The sequence below is a fragment of the Tyto alba genome, unplaced genomic scaffold (genome assembly GCF_018691265.1).
Source record: "Tyto alba isolate M040663 unplaced genomic scaffold, T.alba_DEE_v4.0 Super-Scaffold_30, whole genome shotgun sequence".
NCBI classification, from domain to species: Eukaryota; Metazoa; Chordata; class Aves; order Strigiformes; family Tytonidae; genus Tyto; species Tyto alba.
The window spans coordinates 2,340,217-2,360,486 of record NW_024881305.1 but is presented as its reverse complement, the minus strand read 5'-3'; the positions used below and the strand labels follow the sequence as shown (position 1 = coordinate 2,360,486).

General features: G+C 49.3%; 1 protein-coding gene across 1 annotated transcript; it reads left to right on the top strand.

Annotated features, from left to right (window-relative positions):
* The first annotated feature begins 556 nt into the window (after positions 1 to 556).
* LOC104362649 (potassium voltage-gated channel subfamily A member 3) lies at positions 557 to 18,854 on the top strand. Its single transcript, XM_032988921.2, has 2 exons — positions 557 to 4,096; positions 12,651 to 18,854. The coding sequence occupies exon 1, from the start codon at positions 691 to 693 to the stop codon at positions 2,449 to 2,451; it is 1,761 nt and encodes a 586-aa protein (XP_032844812.2). The 5' UTR covers positions 557 to 690; the 3' UTR covers positions 2,452 to 4,096; positions 12,651 to 18,854.
* Positions 18,855 to 20,270: the final 1,416 nt, after the last annotated feature.

Sequence of the window (20,270 nt, the reverse complement as noted above, 5' to 3'; positions counted from 1 at the left end):
ACACACATGTACATGCACGTGTGCACACAGACACAGCACACACACACACACACACACACACACACACTCGCCTATCCTGAAAAAAAATCCCCAGCACTAGCTGAGACGCTGATTCAAAACAACTGTTGGCAGCTCCGGCCGCCGCTGTCTGCTTTCCATTACCCACAGCCCTGCTGTGGCTTGAAACGGTGACTTGAAACAAACAGGCAAGCCCCCAAATTAATAATAAAAATTACATTTCACCTTCTCGGGGGAAGGACAGAAAAACTCTTTCTAGGCAGCGGTTCTGCCAGGAAAAAACTCTCCCTGCTTGCAACCCGCTGAGCATCAAAGGATGATCCCCGGGAGGGGACCAAAGCCCCTCGGCGTGTCGCTGGGTGGGGGTACGGGTCGGGGCCCCCCCGGGCAGGGGTAGAGGAGGGGATGCCCGCAGCTTGGTGGGGGCTGCGGGGCAGGGCTGGGGGTGCTGGTGGGTGTCTCCGGGAGCGGTGACTGAGCGAGGCGGTGCCAGAGCTGGGGGCGGATTTTTTGAGAAGAGCCTCAGCTCTTCAGAGCAGCGGCAGCCGCTGGAGGAGTTGGGCGGCTGTTTCTCCCTCTCCGCCCGGAGGAGGAGGAAGAGGAGGAAGAAGAGGCTTCGGCTGCCGCCTCTCTGGTCCTCCCCCCCCTCTTCCCCTTCCGCCCCACACCTTTATGGACGAGCGCCGGAGCTTGCTCTACTCTCCGGCTGCCTCCTCCGCCGGCCGGCATCCGCGGGGCGGCTCGACCAGCAGCCACCACAACCTGGGCTACACCGAGCAGCTGCCCCCCGCCGCCCCCCAGCCGGTCCCCGACCAAGAGGAGGAAGAGGGTGAAGAAGGGGAGGAAGGCAGCATGACTGTGGTGGGGGGCGGCGGCGGCGGCGGAGACCCTTTGCTGGACGAGCCACAGCATCCTCATCCTTTGCTCGGGGGGGACCGCTACGATCACCCCCCGACTCCGGCCGCCGTCCCCGCCGGCCAGCCCACGGGCGGTGGGGAGCACGAGTGCTGCGAGCGGGTGGTGATCAACATCTCGGGGCTGCGGTTTGAGACCCAGCTGAAGACGCTGGCGCAGTTCCCCGAGACGCTGCTGGGGGACCCGCGTAAGAGGATGCGCTACTTCGACCCCCTCCGCAACGAGTATTTTTTTGACCGCAACCGGCCCAGCTTCGACGCCATCCTCTACTACTACCAGTCCGGCGGGCGCATCCGCAGACCCGTCAACGTCCCCATCGATATCTTCTCCGAGGAGATACGCTTCTACCAGCTGGGGGAGGAGGCCATGGAGAAGTTTCGGGAGGATGAGGGTTTCATTCGGGAGGAGCAGCGGCCTCTTCCCGACAAGGAGTTTCAGCGTCAAGTGTGGCTCCTCTTTGAGTACCCTGAGAGCTCTGGGCCGGCCCGAGGCATTGCCATCGTCTCCGTCCTGGTCATCCTTATCTCTATCGTCATCTTCTGTCTGGAGACCCTGCCTGAATTCAGGGATGACCACGACTATGAGGGAACTGGGGGGACCTTCAGCACAGGCAGTGGCCCTCTCCCACCTGATGTCTTCACCAACTCCTCTTCCTCAGCTGCTTCCATGGTGTCATCTTTCACTGACCCTTTCTTTGTGGTGGAGACTTTGTGCATCATCTGGTTCTCCTTTGAGCTGCTGGTCCGCTTCTTTGCCTGCCCCAGCAAGGCCACCTTCTCCAAGAACATCATGAACATCATTGACATTGTGGCCATCATTCCCTACTTCATCACGCTGGGCACGGAGCTGGCTGAGAGGCAAGGCAACGGCCAGCAAGCCATGTCCTTAGCCATCCTCAGAGTCATCCGGCTGGTCAGGGTCTTCCGCATCTTCAAGCTCTCCCGGCACTCCAAGGGGCTGCAGATCCTGGGGCAGACCCTCAAGGCCAGCATGCGGGAGCTGGGCTTGCTCATCTTCTTCCTCTTCATCGGCGTCATCCTCTTCTCAAGCGCCGTTTACTTCGCAGAAGCCGATGACCCCAGTTCGGGCTTCAGTAGCATCCCCGATGCCTTCTGGTGGGCAGTGGTGACCATGACCACAGTGGGCTATGGGGACATGCACCCCATCACCATCGGGGGCAAGATTGTGGGGTCTCTCTGTGCCATCGCGGGGGTGCTAACCATCGCTCTCCCCGTGCCTGTGATAGTCTCCAATTTCAACTATTTTTACCACCGGGAGACGGAAGGTGAGGAGCAAGCCCAATACATGCACGTCGGGAGCTGCCAACACCTCTCGTCCAGCGAGGAGATGAGGAAGGCTCGCAGCAATTCCACCCTCAGCAAGTCCGAGTACATGGTGATCGAGGAAGGGGGAATCAACCACAGTGCATTCAAACAGGCTGCCTTTAAGACAGGCAACTGCACATCCACAAACAATCCCAACTGTGTGAACATCAAAAAGATCTTTACGGATGTTTAAAAAAGCAAAACCAAACAAACGGCAACAAAATCTGAGGATGCGGTAAAAAAATAACAATAACAATAATAATGCAAAGTGACTGTGTACTCAGTATTGTGTGGAACATGCACCATCGTCGGTCTGTGTGTGCCCTCGTTTTTATACATTTATTTTTTTAGATCCTTCCTTTCTAAAGATCAAAAAAAAAAAGGATTTAGAATTCTCTGAAGAGGAGGACAGCTAAAGGGTAAAGAGAAGGAAGATGAAGACAAAACACACTCACCGTTGAAACAGGTGTTTGTTCTGCAACGTGTTGCAGGGCTGCTTTTGTTTTCTTGTTTTTGGGGACCTCTCGCTTTGCTCCTGAATTCACCCCCCCTCTCCCCCCCTTCCCTAAAGGCAGTGTGTACCTGATTTCCCTTCCATCACATAAGATCACTTGTTGGATTAACAACCCCGAGGAAAACATGTTGCAGAGCGTACTGAAAGGGGGTTGGGAGGAAAGAACCGTTTAATTTTGCAGAGAGTCTCTGTTACCACATTGTTAAATGATGCTTAATATTGAAACATGTGTTGTGCCATTACGGGCACATCACAGATTTCCTTTTCTCCCCCGTTAGATCATTTATGAAATTCTAATTTGGTCAGAGACTGTGTGAAATCAGTGCTGATTTAAATAGAAAAAAACCCAACCCAATCAACCCTCGTTTTCTATTCTTGATTTTCTTCCCCTATAACCTTATGGCGTTATTTTATCCAATGTGACATTTGTGGCCGTGCAGTGGGTCTGTGTGCAGGGAGGTGGGAGGCGAAGGGCAAAATGGAGTGGTTTCAGGAGCCACAGGAGCACAGGGAGCGATGCCGGCGTGGACGGGGGGGATTGCAGGATCCGTGACGGGCTCCTTGCCGTGGCTGTGCCGCCTCAAACCCACCCAGCTGGAGACAAAGGGATATTTCCTCCTATTTTTTTTTTTTTTTGCAATGCGTTTGGGAGAGATGCAGCCGCTTATCGCAAGAAGATTAAAGTGGCGAACACGCCTTCCAGCGGAAGTCACTAATTCAGACCAGAGTGATGCAGTTGCCATGGTGACCCTGGTTTCCTGGGAAACCCCCAAAGGTTGTCATGGCATCCCTTCTCCCATCCCCCTTGGTCCTCGCTCTTCCCGCAAAAAAACCTTTCCAGATGGTTCCAGCCCTGTCATCCCGCAGGACACCGCGGCTCTGCCCCACTGTGCGACCCCATCCTGGCACCCCCTTCCCGGGCCACGTCCCCCCCCCCACGGCTTCCCCTGTGCCGAGTAAAGCACCCGTAGGCAATAAGCACACCACAAATCCACCTCTCCCTCGCAGAGGAGCTCACACCTTGGCAGTGAAATTTGGGGATGGAGTCTCATCCTGCAAACACGAGCGGCCGCTCCGCCGAGAACGACCCTGCGCTCCCCCCCTGCGCCGCACGAAACCCGGCGGTTTCCCCAAGCCCAGTGCGAACTGGCGCTGAGCAGCAAGTGGGAAAGCTCGGCTGAGAAACCTCGGCAGCTTTTGGAAACCAGAGGGACACATCTATAAAGAGCGGGATTGAAAAGTAACCAAAACCCCGCCGGGGAAAAATACACCGGCTTCATCTTTATGTGTGCACCAGGGGCCACGGGACATCTGATGGGATCAGGTGAGCCTTGCACGGGGTAGAGCTCAATAGCATCATAAAGTAATGTTGCTTTTTGGGGACAAACCTCGTGTTTTCCACTGCTTAGTTTTATTTTTCTTTATTTTTACCCTGCTGCTCTTGGGTATTTTTCTGCACGTTAGGTAAAGTGGGATAACATCCTAGAACTCCTCTGATAATATTTGCGTTTCACTTTAGTTTTAGTGCTATGCATAGGAGGAAAACCCTGCTGCTTTTTCGTAGCTGGGTTTCTTCAATTTGGTGCTAAAACGGTTATTTGCAGCGGTTTAATGCTTTCGTCTGACCCCTGCTATTGGAGCAGGCTGAAGGCAGGGCCTGGCTGCTCAGCCTCGAGCGCCTTGGCTCCAGTTCTGCTCTCTTTTGCTGGATTTTGGGTTAAATAACCCCAGATTCCTTCGAGGTAGTGTACTGCACAGCGATGCTGTTAAATACCTCTCATGACAAAGAGACGTTTGACCCAACCTGTGTGAGTCACACCTTTCCCAACTGTGTGGAAAGGGGGATTTGTCCTGAGAGATGCCAGCCCTGCCAAAATCGGAGTTTAGCTAGAATTGTACCTGGAGTTCAAAGGATCGGGACAGTTTGTAACACTCTCCCTTAGCCTTGCCTTAGCCCCGGGTAATAAAACCCTTATAATAAGAAAAACAGCAAAGCGTCTTCTTGGCTAACGGTATGTGACAGCTTTATTGGAGCTACCGTAGTTTTCACCAGCTGAGGATCTAACAGAGGATCTTTCTTAGGGAGATGCTCTGGACCATCGTGGGAGGTAACAGACCTGCGATCCCTTGTCTGAGATAACTGGGATCCCTTGTCTGGTATAACTGGGAACCCCCCAGCCTGCCTTTTCCTCAGGCTGCCAGCGGGCTGAAATGTCATTTCTGCCTATGAGCTCTCACTTTTTATTGTTACTAAAGCTTTTCCACATGCCTATTCCTAAAATGAGGATTTGAGTTTAAAAGCAAGGGAAGCAGTCCCACTCAGGGGAGTTTGCAGATGAGTTTTGTGTCTGCGTTTTCCCCGTGGCAGCTGCACAGGGTACGAAAACCACATGTTCTCCTGGAAATGGCACAATACAATTTTCGGTTTCTCTGCCATGTAAAATAAGCAGAAACCTTGCAAGTTGTTAGTTTGCTTTCCTGACTACTCCTTGCCTTGTTTTATAGGGGCAGAATAGTTTCAAATGTATTTTATTGACAGCAAAAGATGCTGTATGGGAGAGGTGGCAAGGAAACCACTTCATCCACCGGAGTAAAAGGCAGTTTTGCCCCAGTACCGAATGGTATCCCTGAAAAATAGAAAAGCATTGCTGCTCTGTCTTTAAGATACACCCAAAAAATTGTAAGTGGAAAAACGGAGATACCCTTTCAATGCTCTGCCCCATTCCTGTCTGCCTCTTCCCTCTGTGCTGTCTCGTTAGGCACAGTTCAGCAAGAGAAATACTTTCTGTTACTGCACGGTCTGACAGCTTCTCTTAAGCTGGTTGCTGTGAGCGTTGTGCCAGGAATCGGAGAGAACGCTGAAAGATCGCTCTCTTTGCAGCCAGCTGCTTATTTACCTAACTTTGCTGTCTTGCCATGTGCCCTCTATTTGGACATCGGACTGTTTTAACAGTCGCTGGGGAGTTAAAGATGAGCCTCAGCCTTCGCAGCGTGTTGGACTCGACTGTTCCTAATGTGCTTAGAGGGGGCAGCATTAGGAGATCGGTACTAAGGGAGCTGCCTGCCTGCTGTCTGGCAGCCTGCTGCCGAGCCTTCCCAAAGCAAGGCGAAGGGCTTGCTTAGTCTCAGCTTATTACGTTAAGTGGAGGAAAGTGCATTACTGAAAGCTGCTGGCTGACATTTAAGATCTCACAGAAAGCAAGCAGGGGAAAAGCTCTGTCCCCAGGTAGTCCCCGGCACGGACTCCCCAGCTTGTCTGCATGTGTGGTGTGGCAGGGATGCTCTCCGGAATGTCCTCCTCCTCCTCGCTCGTCCTTCAGACCTGTCATCTGAGAGATGAAGTGACACTGCTGGCACCGAAGGATGGGAGCAAGGACGGGAGCAGGCAGCTCCTGCCCCAGGGACACAGCCCTGCGAGGCCATAGCTGCCTCCCCAGATGCTTTATGTATTCAATTTATATAGGGCCACTAGGTGATATAGAACCTTGTACAGCCTCCTACCTCCTTTCCCAGGCTCCTTTCCCTTTCCCTCTGCTTGTATTGTAGGACCTGTTCACTTCCCCTGTTTCAGCTCTAGATGCAACCTCAAAGCACATCTTTGGTACAGGGGGATGCAGAGGACACGCAGCAGCCCTGGCCCTGGCCCCTCCTCTCGGTGCTTTGACACCATCACCTTTTTCTCCTGTGTATTTGCCCTTTTTGTATGTGTTTTCAGGCCTGAACTCTTGTAGAAAGGTTCTGTTGTTCTCCAGCACAATAGATGCCCTTCAGGTGCTTGGGGTGGCCAGAGGTGCAGAGCAGTATCCATCCCACCCCACATGTGGACACAAACAAGGGCTGGAGATATCTCTTTCCTCTAGGAGGGTTAAATTTCTTTCCAGGCAATTGTTCCTACTCCATCACTTGACAAAAGAAGTTGTTGGGTTTTTTTTAATCCTGAGTTTATGGACAGTTAAGTGGAGGCAAGGGGCAGACAAATGACTTCCCCAGCAGAAGGGAAGGAGCCATCCAGAGCTCATCGGTGGCAAAGGGGTCTCTCCTGGCAGAGCTGTAGCGCAGGGAGAGGGTCTCTTGCAGTGGTTGGTGTGTACAGAGAGAGTTCCGCGTGAAATCTATTTAAATGTGTAGTTTGGAGCCCTCTTCCTGCCAAGCTTTTAAAATATGCATATCTTGTTGAGAGGCTCCTGTCGCAACCTGATAGAAGGCAGGGCCTTTTATTTCCATTTTTAAATGCTTTAATAAGTGATCTCTGGGTAGGCTGAAAACCTGTGAGTGCGAACAGATAAATAGGATTTAAATGCAATTCCTTTTGCCCTTCGGTCTCAGTTGTCTTATGGACTGGGCAGGAGAGCTCAGAGTACCAGCATCCTCCTGCGAAAGCAGTCCTACAGGCAATGGGCACGGGGAAATAGGGATGTTCTGGACATGATAGGATGCTGTGGGCAGGGAAATTCCTATAAATTGTCTCCTTTACTGCTACGGAGCAGGTACTGCTCTTCTGCACCCTTCCCTGCTGTGGGTCCACATCCCTAATCTGAACGGGGTGCTTGGCTCGACTTTGGGGGGTGTTGTATAGCTGGAGGATGTGTTAAGGACGGGATGCTGCTGCCTTTCCCCGTTTCCCTGAGTGCTGTTTCCATGGCAGAGGCTGCACTAACGCAGCACCCACTGGGTGCTGAGCTGTGGATGCTGGGTGGGGTGAGCCCCCTCCCAGGGCTGGTGGTGGGAGTCAGGGGTTGAGCACGGAGGGCAGGGGCGATGCACTTCTCGGCGGGAGGGTTCCCTTAGAAACAGCTGCGGGACCGTGGCCGTCACTGCTTTGACGGGGACATTTCAGGGGTGTTTTGGGGTGGGTGCCCCGAGGTGCCTCATCCCGGCTGGGAATCGCTTCTCTGGCAGTGGGAGGGTTTTGGCTTCGTTTTGGGGGTGGTGATACAGGGTTTTCTTAGGGCAGAAATAGGACTGGTGTGAGGAGGGGGGTAGAGCCCTTCTGTAGGGCAGAGCCATCTCGTGGCGGGGGGGCACGTTCGCTGCCGGGGGGGGAGCTCTGCAGAGCAGCCCCAGCCCTGTCACCACAGCATCTGGCTCTTGCCCCAGCTGAAGCTCTCCCAGCTCTGCTGTGGTTGAGTCCAGGACACAATCGAGACCTTTTGCTCCCAGACTTGGCTTCTCAAACAGGAAAATGAGTAACGGTGTCTCTGTCAGAGCAATCTTCATCCCACCTGATGGGACATGTGTTTGCTGCTTTGAGCTGAGAAGGTGTTAGGGCTCCTGATTTTTGTCACCAGCAAAACCGAATCCCATTTTTTGCTCATGAGAACCGTCCTCTGTGCGAGAGAGGGATGTGTGTGGGGTCCCATGCTGCCCTTGTATCTAGAGCCCTTTTATCCCCAATACTGGCAAAACTTAGCCAAAAATGCTCAGAGAAAATCCCCTGTGAGCCCCCATATGCTTTTTTTCCCATCAATAAGGTGCTGCTTTATGAGACCCCCGAGTTTTAGGGTCCATCTGTGTCTCATCACTGCCCAGAGCCTGAATTTTCAGCACTGAGGATGCTCTGCAGCAGGGCAGGGAAACCTTCACACATGAACTTCCCCACAGGGCACCGTCAGTTTTCTCCTTCTTATGAACCAGGACATGCTCAAATAAATTAAAACCTGTCTCCTATCTCATTCAGCTTGTCACTCAAGTTAGGAGTAGCTAAAATACTTCCCGACTGCTGGTCTTCCCCGACTCATAACGGGAATAGCCTTCACCTAACTGCGCCGCACATTAATATTAAGACCCGTGGCTCAGCCATGCATACAGCATCACACGCTGCTGGGTTTGTTTAAGAATGATTCATTTCCTTAAGACTTGTAATTCAGACGCTTTTCTGAGCATGTTTAAGCTCTGACATGTCTGTTGCTTTTCTACAGTTGCTGCACTTCATTTTTAGTGTCTTTAACACATAATGGGTGGGAAGTCCGGGTTTGAATGCGTGGCTCGCACGGTTAGATCAGCGAGCGGCTGTCTCTGCTCTCGCTGGCAAGGATGCAGAGTGCAATCTGTTTTATTTTGATGCTGACCACTACCAGCTGCTTTGCTTTGCTTCTTGTGAAGCACCATCATGGATAGATAGGGAAAATCCTTTGGGGTTGTGTCACGGTTCGATCGGCGGTGGAAGCGCCGAGGGCTCAGCCCCTGTGGGGCGGTGGGGCTGCTGGCAGCAGGGTCCAGGCTTGGGGTCTTGGTCTCATGGGAAGCTAAATATTGCAACAGACCATGGACAGGATGAACACACACTTTGCAAAGTGGGTTTTGCATTTGCAGAGAGATGTGCTTGCCGTTCAGCCTGGTTGCAATAAAGGATCTGAGTGCAACATAGGGCTGTGGGTGATGCTGTGCTGCTCGGGGGGGTTTTGGGTGTTAGTCCATGAAAATGTGTGTCCCTGCACCCCAGACCTGGAGGGTGGGAGCACTGTGGTGTTTGCTGGGTGTTCACTGTTGTCCTGCTGGGTGGCTTTGGGCAGGTCACCTCCTCCGGGCCTCAGTTTCCCCATCTGTAAATAACACCGAGCAGTTTCATTCAGTGTTTGCAATGAAACACACTGTGGAAGGAAGAGGCAGTTTTGAAACTCAGAGCAAGAAGTAAGGAATCCTCCAAAGGCTTTATGGAGTTCAGCTTTCTTGAAGCTTGCAGAGCCTGCAGATCCTCCTCCCGATACTCCATCAGTTGCAGTTATTTGCCCCAGACGGGGGGAACCCCAGGGTTTCCCCCAGCTTCCCCAGGACACCAGCTCTGCCCTACACCTCCCCTTCCCATAACCATCTTCCTCTCCTGCGATTTCTTCACTCTGCATCTTTGCACTTGCTTTTCCATCCTTATGGCCCATTTCTCCTGAAATCTCAGTGCATTTATAGTCAAAAAACCTCCTCTCCCTCCTCACTGGTCTCTGCGTGGAGCTGCCACCATGACTCTGTAACAATTCAACCCTCAAGCTGTTGCAGCAGGTCAAAAGTGAGACATAAGAAGTTTGGGCTTAAAATGAACCTGTCTGCTGCATATTGGAGCTTGCAGGAGGGATGTGAAGGGAGTTTGCTGTGAGCTGGGTGTAGCATTGCAGGCTAGAGGGGTTTTCTACCTCTGTGTGTGCATCAGTGGATGCTGGCATCCATCGCCTGTGCTTCACCCTTCAGGTGCCTGAACGATACCCTGCACTTCAGAAACCTCTGAATTAAAGGAGAAAATCTTCTTTCTGCAGCATCTGAAACAAGACTGGGCTATTCTCTCCTGGGGCTGGTAACCTTTCAGCAAGGTCTCTCCCGTCCTGGTTCCAAAATGCTCTGAGAAAGCAAAGCAAGCACAACCTGGGTTCAGCTGGTTTTCTGACTGGTGGTATCTCCTGGAATTTGGCTTTATTGCTGCGTTTCCTTAACCAACTTGCATGCAGCTCCCTTAGAGGAGAGCATTACACAAGCACTTACCTTTATCAGTCAAACATGGAGCTCTGTAAGAAGAGGTATCAAGTTAATATGATAAGATCTGTTTTCCCTAACCCTGTGTTGATTGGCATCAATTATATCTTCCTCTTTAATTCTGTATTAAGACTCTTAGCCGTTCCAGCATATTGTTTAGGATCAGTGACAGATGGCCAGACCCGTAATTTTGCAGGTCACTTTGTTTATCCCTTAAAAAAATGACCCAGTAGGAGCTGTTTTCCAGTCCTCTGGATTTTCACCAGGTCCGGGGCTCAAGAGATCCTCAATACTTGCAGTCTCACGAGCTGCTTTGCCAGCTCTGAATGCTTGTTATAATATACAAGTTATTTTCCTCAGCCAGTTTTAAACAGCTCATTTTTGTGGCTGCTGATTACTATTCTCTGTTTCTTTTGGAGTGGAGAGGATTTCATCACCCCTGTGTGATGGGAAGACATATGGATCCCTTCAGGAGCTGGAGCAGGAGTATCTCCTGAATGCTTCTGACTCCTCACTGCCACTGCTGTTCTTGCTGAATTTGGTGAAATAACATCATCATTAGGCTGAGGATTTGGGTTTTTTTTTCTACAAAGTCAAGGATACAGCCTGTAAAGGCAGCAGGGTACCCCAAAGCACTGGATTATTTGCCCAGTTTGTATAAATTGTTATTTACCACTTAATCTGCAGGACCCCAGCTCTGCCCTCCCCTTCTTGGCCAAACCGACGGTATTTCCTGAGCCGTGCCAGGCTGGAGGTGCTGTTTGGGTTTTATTTGTGTAATAACCCAGTGATGCTTGAGGATCCCAGCAGTTTGACCATTGCTTTGCAAAAAAGAAGGAGCCCTTTCCTGCTGGCAGGTGGGAGGGGGGTATAATCCCCCCCAGCAAGCCCAGTCCAATAATGCATAAACCCCAGTTAACTTTAAGCCCATGAATAGTCCTTCTGGCACCCCAAGATAAGCCGGTGCTTGAATAACCAGCTGCTTTGAGACCCTTGCAAGGAGCACTAAGCCCCTCTGGTAGCTTATTTTCCCCCGGGTGCCATTCTGCCTTGCAAGGGGATCTTTCCTCCTTGAAGGAAATCCCACATCTCTCCTTTCTCTGCCTGCTTTTAGCACCCCTGCAACATCACCCCAGCAGCATCATCCCTGCAACATCCAGAGAGCAGGTCTCACCTCCTTGGTGCATGGATCCTATCCCATCTTACATATCTCCATCCTGACTCTCCCTTTGGGGAAAATAGGCTCATTTTGGGGGATGAACTGGGACCAGGCAGGTCCTGGTGCATTAAGCTGGGCTCTGAACGGTGAATACAGATCTTTCCTACCCTTGTCTCGTCACCGGCTCATAATGAAGCATCCGGCTCACATAATCTGATTTGGTGGTAGTGCTCATCTTGTTAGTGTGCACCACACACTGGTTTTAATAAAGTTAATGAACCTCGCTATAGGAAGCTTTACTAATTCCCACTTGAAAAATCACTGTGAAAGGGCCAGAATTTGAGGGGGGGTGTGTGTGTGTGTGACTCCTTCTGACTTATGCAGGGCTTAAACCTTGGGAAATGTGGCTGTGCCCCATCCACAGGCAGGCGCAGAGCCCGGGATATTGCGTGGCAGGAGGTGGGATGCCCCAATTGCTGCAGGACGAACCAAAGGCAGAGTGTATGACTTCTGAAAAACGAGAGGGATATAAGCAGTTGCTCGAATTTTTTAAGAATGTCAGTATCTTAAAGACAGAGCAGGGCATCTCACTGTATTAAAACAGGAATCAGGATGAGTCCCTTCATGCTGTAGAGTCACTAGGCTTCAAAGCCAACCTGTTGCAATACCAGCTGGGTTCATGCACTCCAGAGGCTCCACAGCTCCAGCACTGCAGAGGTTGGGGGATTTTTTTTTTTGCCCTTTGCTAGACATCTCCATCCCCACATCAACACAGGGTCTCAGGTTTGAGCTCTGTGGGTAAGAACAACTCCACAGTCTGAGTTCTGGGTGTGGGATCAGCCCCAGCTCCTGCATCCCCTGTAGCAGATTTGTAAGATCAACCAGTTCCTTAATATCATGTGAATCATATTGGGTCAGAACAAACCCAGCTTGATTAAGATAAAAACTTGATGAGGAAAACCCACTTTGCGCTAATTATTCTGGTTTTGAAAACTGCCATTAATGTGAGATAATTAATAGTTAATAAGCAGAATATATTTAATGAATCTTTTTTCTATCTTTAGCTTGCTTTAGACTATGTTGCATTTAGTCCATTAAACAATTTTAATTAGCAAATTTTCCTTTTATTTTTATGGGGAATAGGGATGTGGAGTTATCAGAGGGGACCAATGTGCAACATCTTTTCTACTTTGCCTTAATAACATGTTGCCTGTTTTCCAAGCCAGTGTGCATAAAAGCGGTTCTTTGCTCTGCCCAACAGATAACAGAAGTTTCAAAATTAAGACCTCCAGGACTGTGTTGAGAAATAAAGCGTCTCCAAGGAAATGGCAAACATCACAGACACGATGACTGATGCTGCTGGGGACCCAACCAATGGAGGGTCTGTCCTCCCCAGTTAAACCCATTTCGTATTTCATATATATGAAATATTTGCCACGTTATCTGTGCTTTCTAACAAGTGCATTATGTAGAAGGGAACATCTTTGCAGCTGGAAGATTATCTTCAAATCATGTGCAATATAATGAGACTGAACAAAGCCAGGAAAAAGGAGGAGGAAAGGTGGAAATAATCTGGAAATTATTTCAGTCTTCTTTCTTTATTAAAAAAATAAAACCAACCTCTTGAAAGATTAAGCAACCAGAAAGGAAACATTAAGCAGAGTTGCTAATAAGAAGTCCAAGTGTTTTGCTTGGGATGGGAGGGAGATGGGGGAAATTGAGTTGCTCTTACTGTTCCCTGTCGAAGGCCACGGGCAGTTTCTAGTGCTGGGACATGAATAATTTCTGTTCCATTTTTCTGACTTTCATGTAAATACTCTTTATAAGTAGGTATGTGCCGTACCAAAGGCTGTGATTTATTTTAAGTCCTTATTAAGAAAGTAACATCGCCGCCGATACTGAGGAAAATGGTGTCAAACAGTCAACAAGTTGTGCCTTGCTTTCAGGATCACTCCATGAAAAGCTGCGGAAAAATAAAATTTCCAGGGATGGAAAAGGTATGAAAAACCCAATCCTGGCTGATCACGCCCCGCTTCATTTCACAAGCACTCGTGTGACCTTCTCTGCTGTTCCACAGTACTTCAGTCCCGAGGGAATATTATAGTATTGTCTTGCTAATACTATAATAAATGGGAAGTCTGTCACTCCTTTGCCCGTTCCTGTTTAATTTCGCACACTGAGGGGTTTCTTTGTGGCAGGTTGAGAGCCGTGGGTTGCCCATGCAGGGCTGTGAAGCTGTTAAAACTGGGGTTTCTATAACTTCACTGCATTTCCTAGGACCGTATGGGTAAATATTATCCCAGTGCAATGGGATAAATGGTCTGCAAAGGCATAAATTTCAAATGGCAAAAGGAGTTGATGGTCTCTCCTGCTTCTGGCTTCCCCCTCTAGCCCCAGCCTCATCCACCTCTGCACGCTGCCTCCATCCCAGCTTTGAGACTAAAACCCACCCAGCACATACTCCGTTGGAGGAGCAAAGTGATACTCTCAACAGTATTGGATTTCTGGGCAAAAATAATGTCAGTGGGGCTCAGGCGAGCTCAGGAACCCCTGCGTCTGCATTGCAATAATTCACCAGGGGTGGTTCGGGGAATATTAATTTAGACTGGACCAAAGTGAGCTGGAGCTTGCTCCAAAGCAGAGGATGCTCAAGGGGAAGTAACGGAAGACAAAATCATTAGGCATGTGCAGCAGACTCCTGAATTCATGTCGCTGATTGCTTTGGGGCCACGTCCAAGGACAAGCCTTGAGGTCCCCAGCGGGTACCTGGAAAGTGGAGCAAGGACCACTCTGCCTGGAGGGCAGCACCAAACCCTGGATCCTTCACGGAGTGGAGCTATTTACCTGCATTTCAAACCAGATCCTGGGCAGGAGGTGGGGAAAATCCACAGGCGACACATGTGGGATGCTTCGAGGCGCAACCCAAGTGAGGTTGCACTTAAAAATAAACACCCTACTTGGAAGAAAGGCTCTGAAATGGGAAAACTTGGGGGAATATTTGTGGCAAAGCAACTGGCTGTCTGCTGTCCTTGCAGCAGAGCTTTGAAGGCAAATGAAACCCAGGTGGCTTTCTGAGCTGTCGTTCGGGGCTGGGATCACTCCAGACCTGTCTGTAGTTCAGCAGAATCCATCCTCCTTTCTGGCTGCCTAAGCCCCACACGCAAACTTCAACTGAAATTAGGATTGAGAAATTCCCTTAATGGTGGGGAAATGATGTGGTTCTTAAAGGAATGCGTCGGCTTTGGTGAGGTCACATTTATTTTGTTTGATAATTTCTTGGCTTGAATTCCTCCTCCTGTCATGGCATATGCTTCATTGGTGATGGAGACCTTGTTCATGGGAGCAGGGCTTGGGGGTCCCAAGGGTAGAAGTCACAGGGGCTCTGCATTGGTGTAGACTGGGGAGAATGGGCTGAGATGGCAAAAAAATAAACAAAAGTGAAAAAAACAACAGTTTTAGTCAAAGCTGCCTTGCTCGCCTTGTGGAATGAAGAGTAAATATGGATCTGGCCCTTAGTGGGTCATTGCTCCTTGGGCTTGTTTGCATTTATTCCCAGCATGGTAGAAACCCCATGGCCACTGGAGCTGTGGATAAATGAAAAGGGCTGGTGCTGCTGGTGCCTGGTTTTATGACGGCTTTTGCAGCATGAGGGGCTGAGGGAGGTGGGTTGGGGACCAGGACTACTGGGAGAGCCCAAGGAGCTGGTCCCCAAGCCCACGGGGATGAGCTGGGGGTGCCAAGGCTTGTCAGAGGGATGCCGTGGAATCATGGAGGTGAAGCACCCAGCAGTGTGAAATCAATCCAGTGTGAAAGCTGTCTGTGCAAATTAAAGCTAATTGGAGCAGTGGCTTTCATTAACTTTGTGTTTGGCCATGCTCTGCCCTGAGGCCAGCCCGTGGGTGATGGGGAGAGGGAGCTCCTCCACGGGATCCTCCAGCAAATTGCTCTGCTGGCAAATCCCTGGGGATGTGGCAGTAACCGTGGCACTGCCACAGCCAGAGCCAGTCTGAGGATGGGCTTGCAGGGCTTTTTGCATCGTGGCCAGCTGTGTCTTAATGTGGCACAGCCAAAACCCACCTCCCAGGCATCCATCCCCTGTCTCGTGCAGAGGGGAGCTGTGTCCCCCCCAGGCTGTCTCATCCTGCAGCTCCCCAGCACCAAAATTAATTAATGCTCAGACCATAAAAAGTCTGAGACCTTAAAAAGACCTTAAGAAGACCCCTTAAAAAAGATTATTAAAAGTCGCAGGTGCTTGGGGAGCGAGGGCTGAGCCTCTTCCCAGGACTGGGACCCCCAAATCACCGAGCAGCGGTCTCTTTCCCATTGCCATGGGTGGAGCTGCCAGCAGGCTGGGGGAGATGGGGCTGGGCTTCTTTGGGAGATCTTACCTCCAAACCCACTAAGGAGCTGTGAAAGATATAGCCTCATGCGTTCATAGTGTGCTTTTCTACCATGCTGATGGTTTTGGGCAAAGCACCCACTAAAGGTCCGATCCAGCATCCCTGGAGTAATGGCACATTAACAGGACAATTGATTTTCTGGATGGCAACACAGACCTGAATCTTGGGAAGCCCTGGTCCCAAAGGTGTTAAATTTAGTTTCTTTTGGAACATGATCTAGTAGCCCTTAAAATGGGGGATAGAATGTATCAGTACTAAAGTTATTTTTATTTTTCACCGGTGTTACGGAGAGCTTTTTTATGGCATGTGTGTATGTAACATAATTATACCTCGTCTGTTTTCAATAGCCACTTTGTTAAAGCGTCTCTGTTACGGTTCAAAGTGCGTATTTTGACAAGCAAAGTGATGGGAAAACCCAGATCCCCTCACCAGTTGGGGTTAGTGGGTCCCAGTGGCCCCACTCCCAGCAGCAGAAATGCCCCATGCCCAGAGCAGAGCTCAGCCCGTGGCCACCGGCCGCTCCGCTCCCCCCAGCCAGCACTGGACCCACCCCACGGCCATCTCACCCCGATGACAATCTTGCCAAATTTCAACCTCTTCTTGATATTGTACATACTGGCGTTGATGACGTTGCTCCATGCTGTTGGGTTTCTTTTGCTTGGTCGCTGAGCCAGCTAACTGTTAATGTGCTCTTTAAAAATAATCGAGAGTTTGATAGTCTTTAACTGTCAGTCTGGTATATTAATCTGTGTTGCCACGACTCTGACTGTAGCCTTGTGCGTTTTAAAGATAACCATCGTATCAGGACAGCCGTGTTGAAATGTCATTTGGAGCGGAAGGCTGGGTTTGGCAAGGGAAGACAAATTAAAAATGTATCCAGTCAATTAAAAAAAAAAAAAACAAAACACCACCAACAAAAAAACAACAAAAACCAAAAAAGGAGTGATTTAATGATGGCTGACATCAAGAGAGGATCCAAAAAATAGCATGCATTGATTCCCATAATCATCCGAACGCAGGCTGCTCATCTTTATTCATAGCCCTTCAAAGCCACGCTCGGAGATGCTGAGAGCATCTCTGAGATGCCGCGCGCTAGACGTGCTCTTTAGACGCTGAACACGTAGGCATTTCTCCTCTGCTCCCAGCACAGCTGCTGCCTCCAGCAAACGCTGTACACCATTCCTTCCCCCTTTTCATTTTAGGGTGCAATTAAAGTGATGAGAGCTCTGCTGTTGGGTCCATCCTGGTGGATAGGTAGGAAAATCAGATTGAGGGAGCTGGGCTGGTACAGGGTCAAGTGCAGCCACTTGTTTTAAGGTGTTTTAAGAAGGCAGCAAATAGAAAGCAAAATGTCTCAAAAAGTGTTTAAGGGCACTAACGAAAGCTCAGTGGACACAGCACGTGGGATGGGGCTTAGCGGCATGGCTGGAGGAGGCTTTCAGAGACAGCGTATGAGATACTGTGAGGCTGCTTTGCTTGCCCTGCTAGATTTGGGGGAAAAGTCAGGATTCCTGTGGTCCCATCCTGGCCTCTGTCCTCTTTCCACAGGTGCAGGCAAAAACCCTGCAATATTAACATCTCAGAAACCAGCCTTTGAGCACTCGGAGGCTTTAATTAATGTACACACTTGGATGTTCTCTGAGACAGATGTTCAAATGCTGTTATTGCTACTGGATCCTTTTAAAATGAAGAAATTTGTGGGACAGCGCTTTTCTCCCCTAAAAAGCTTTGGGAGCCGTCATGTTCCCAGTACTCTTGCTTTTTCTTCCATTGCACTGAGTCAGCTAGGAAGTTGTCCCCCTAAACTGAGATTAAAGGCAAGTAGCAGCCCTGGGTGAATTAAATTACACATAATCCCTATATTTTTCATCCTCCAGTCTCTGATACAGGTGAATTATGTTTCTTTTTCACATTTTTTTTCTGCTTTCTCCAAAATGACATCATCAGTGCATCTTTAAAGGGAATGATCTGAGATACCTCTGTCACCGACTGGTGTTTTCCATAACACATCATCTCTCTGACCATTGCAAGGCCAGGCTGATGCTGTGTTTTAAATGCATCACTCCTATTCCTGAGGATGGTTTTGGAGCAGGGCAATTTATCTGGCGATTCACAAGTCATTGATAGAGCTGGACTTGCAAGTCAAATGGTATTCAGGGGAAATGTAGCCAGGAAATTGTAAACCAGTGCCTGAAATAGGGCAGTTTTAATGAAAAACGATGTGTTTGCTGCCATGTCTTTTTCGCTGCCATTAGTATATTGGAAACGGGACTTGGTTATTCAAATTGTTCGGGTCTTGCAGGAAAATCGCCTTCACTGCTGAAGGTCAGCTATTCCCACAGCTGAATTTAGCATCTTTCAAGGAGAATGGACTCTTAATGCATCACCTGAGGTCCCAAAAGATTGCAAATGGGGGATGTTTCATCAACCATCAACCTCCAACACAGGAGCAGCTCATGTTTCTTAATTTTACATCATTTTCTATGCAACTTACTTTTACGGTCTCTTCCTGGGACTGAGATGGCTGGATATAGTTTTGACTTTGCTTTCCCTCATTCGCATTCCCATCTGGGTAATGCTGAAATGTTTCCATGACTGTCTCAACTGGAACACACATTGGGTATATTTGAAAAGTGAAATATTGCCTTGTGGAATTCAGTGCATCAGACTGAAAAACTAAATCCTGACTAATTAGGTGCCACAGAAATGATGCAATTTTGGACTGGAGATGTAAAGCGCAGTCTTGTTACTCTGAGTTCGTTTCAAACTCTGGTTTTGCCAGTGAACTGTGTTGCAATTGTTTCAACTTGTTCTTTTGATACCAGTCTGATGCTAAAACAAGCCGCTGCGTCCCGTCACCCTGGTGACCTCCACCACGGTGTGGGCCTTGTGTTCAGTTACCAGTAAAAAAAGTGATTTTGGGGTTTTCTTTTGTTTGTTTGTTTGTTTTTTTGGTTGTGTGATTTTTTTACCTGACGTTGAATTTATTTTTTTAATGTTTTTTTCATTAGAACTTGAAACTGTTATTTCATATGCAAAGTTCAATAAAATGGCTGAAACACGCAGCGTGTGGTGGTTTGAAACTGAAATAGGGTGGAGGGGAGATGTTGGGGGTGCAAAGGATGGTGCAAGGATGAAGTTTGAGATGCATGCCCCTGGAAGAACTAATTTTTCAGGATGAAATTATCTGAAATTCAATGCCATTCTCAGGGTTAAAATTTGCTCCATTAGAGAAATAAAAACTAGGGGTAAAAGCTGCACATTTCCAGCATCCCAACCAGCCGTCTGGAGAGCTGCCCTCTCTTTATGGGCTGAAGAAGCTCCAGGCAAACCCTTGAAATTTTGATGATGTGTCACAAAAAAAGGATGTCACTGGCGATGCTTTGGCAAAGCAAATGGAAGCGGAGGTGCCTGCTCCGGCGCTGACCTGCGCGTCCTGATCGCGAGCGGGGATCTTGCGAAACGAGGTTCGAAGCTCATTTGAAAACCTCGCCCTTGGCTTCATACCACGTCTTTGAGCTTCACCCAAAAGCGAATGTGGCCAAATAATGTCAGAGCTTTCTTTAGGCTACTGGTTGTCTTAAAAATATTGAATAGTGAGAATGGAAAAAGAAGTTAGGAGTTTACAAGCCGTGTTTAATCGGCAGCAGCTGTGACCGGTTTCACTCCCACAACCCCCGAGGAGAGGATTTCCAAGAGCAGCTTAAAACTGGAGACTTTTCTGGTTCCTTCTGCTTTTCAGTCACCTGTTTCTGGTAGTTGCAGATTTAATTTAAAAAGCAGGGTGCACATTCCTGGTTTCGGGAAAAGAGCTGGAGACTGTGAAGTGAGCGGAGCCAGGGCTGAGATTTGGGATGAGCCACCTGAGCCTTGGGGAGCACAGGGAAGGCTGGATCTGAATCACTCAAAGGGGACCCCAAGGTGATAAATTATTAGAGATGGTGCTAAAATGGCTTGAAATGCAAATATAAGTGCTGCTGTGCTGTTTCCCATGGCCAGAGGGCCCAGGCTCCTGCAAGGAGGATTTTATTTTAGTAGTCAATGAGCCACGAGCATGGACTATTATCCCAAGTGACTTTGGTATTTTTGCAAATCCCATTCCTAGGACTGAAATCCAGGCAAAAATCCTCTAAGAGGCTTCAGGTGCTGAGTTGGGGGGCTCAGGGCTGGGAGCAGAGCAGTAGCCAAGCGTGCCTGCAGCCACCCTGGACAGGATCAATCCGGGGGAATTCATCAGTGATGGAGATCCTCTAATTCTTGAATTTTACAAAACATCTTTTTCGACCCTGTTGACCTTAAGAAGGCTGGTAGGGTCAAACAAGTTCCTAGAAAAGCAGTGTTGAGTGCTGGGACTGGTTTGTGTGGTTTCACCTCTCTTTGCTCTCCAAGTTTGCCGTGAGCATCAGGTCTGCTGGGGAGGATGAGCTGGGTGATGGGCAGATGAGCAAAATCTCTTTGCATCAGCTGCAGCGCAATTATTT

Coding starts and splice junctions, on each gene's coding strand:
- LOC104362649 (XM_032988921.2), top strand. CDS start 691: ATGGACGAGCGCCGGAGCTTGCTCTACTCTCCGGCTGCCTCCTCCGCC.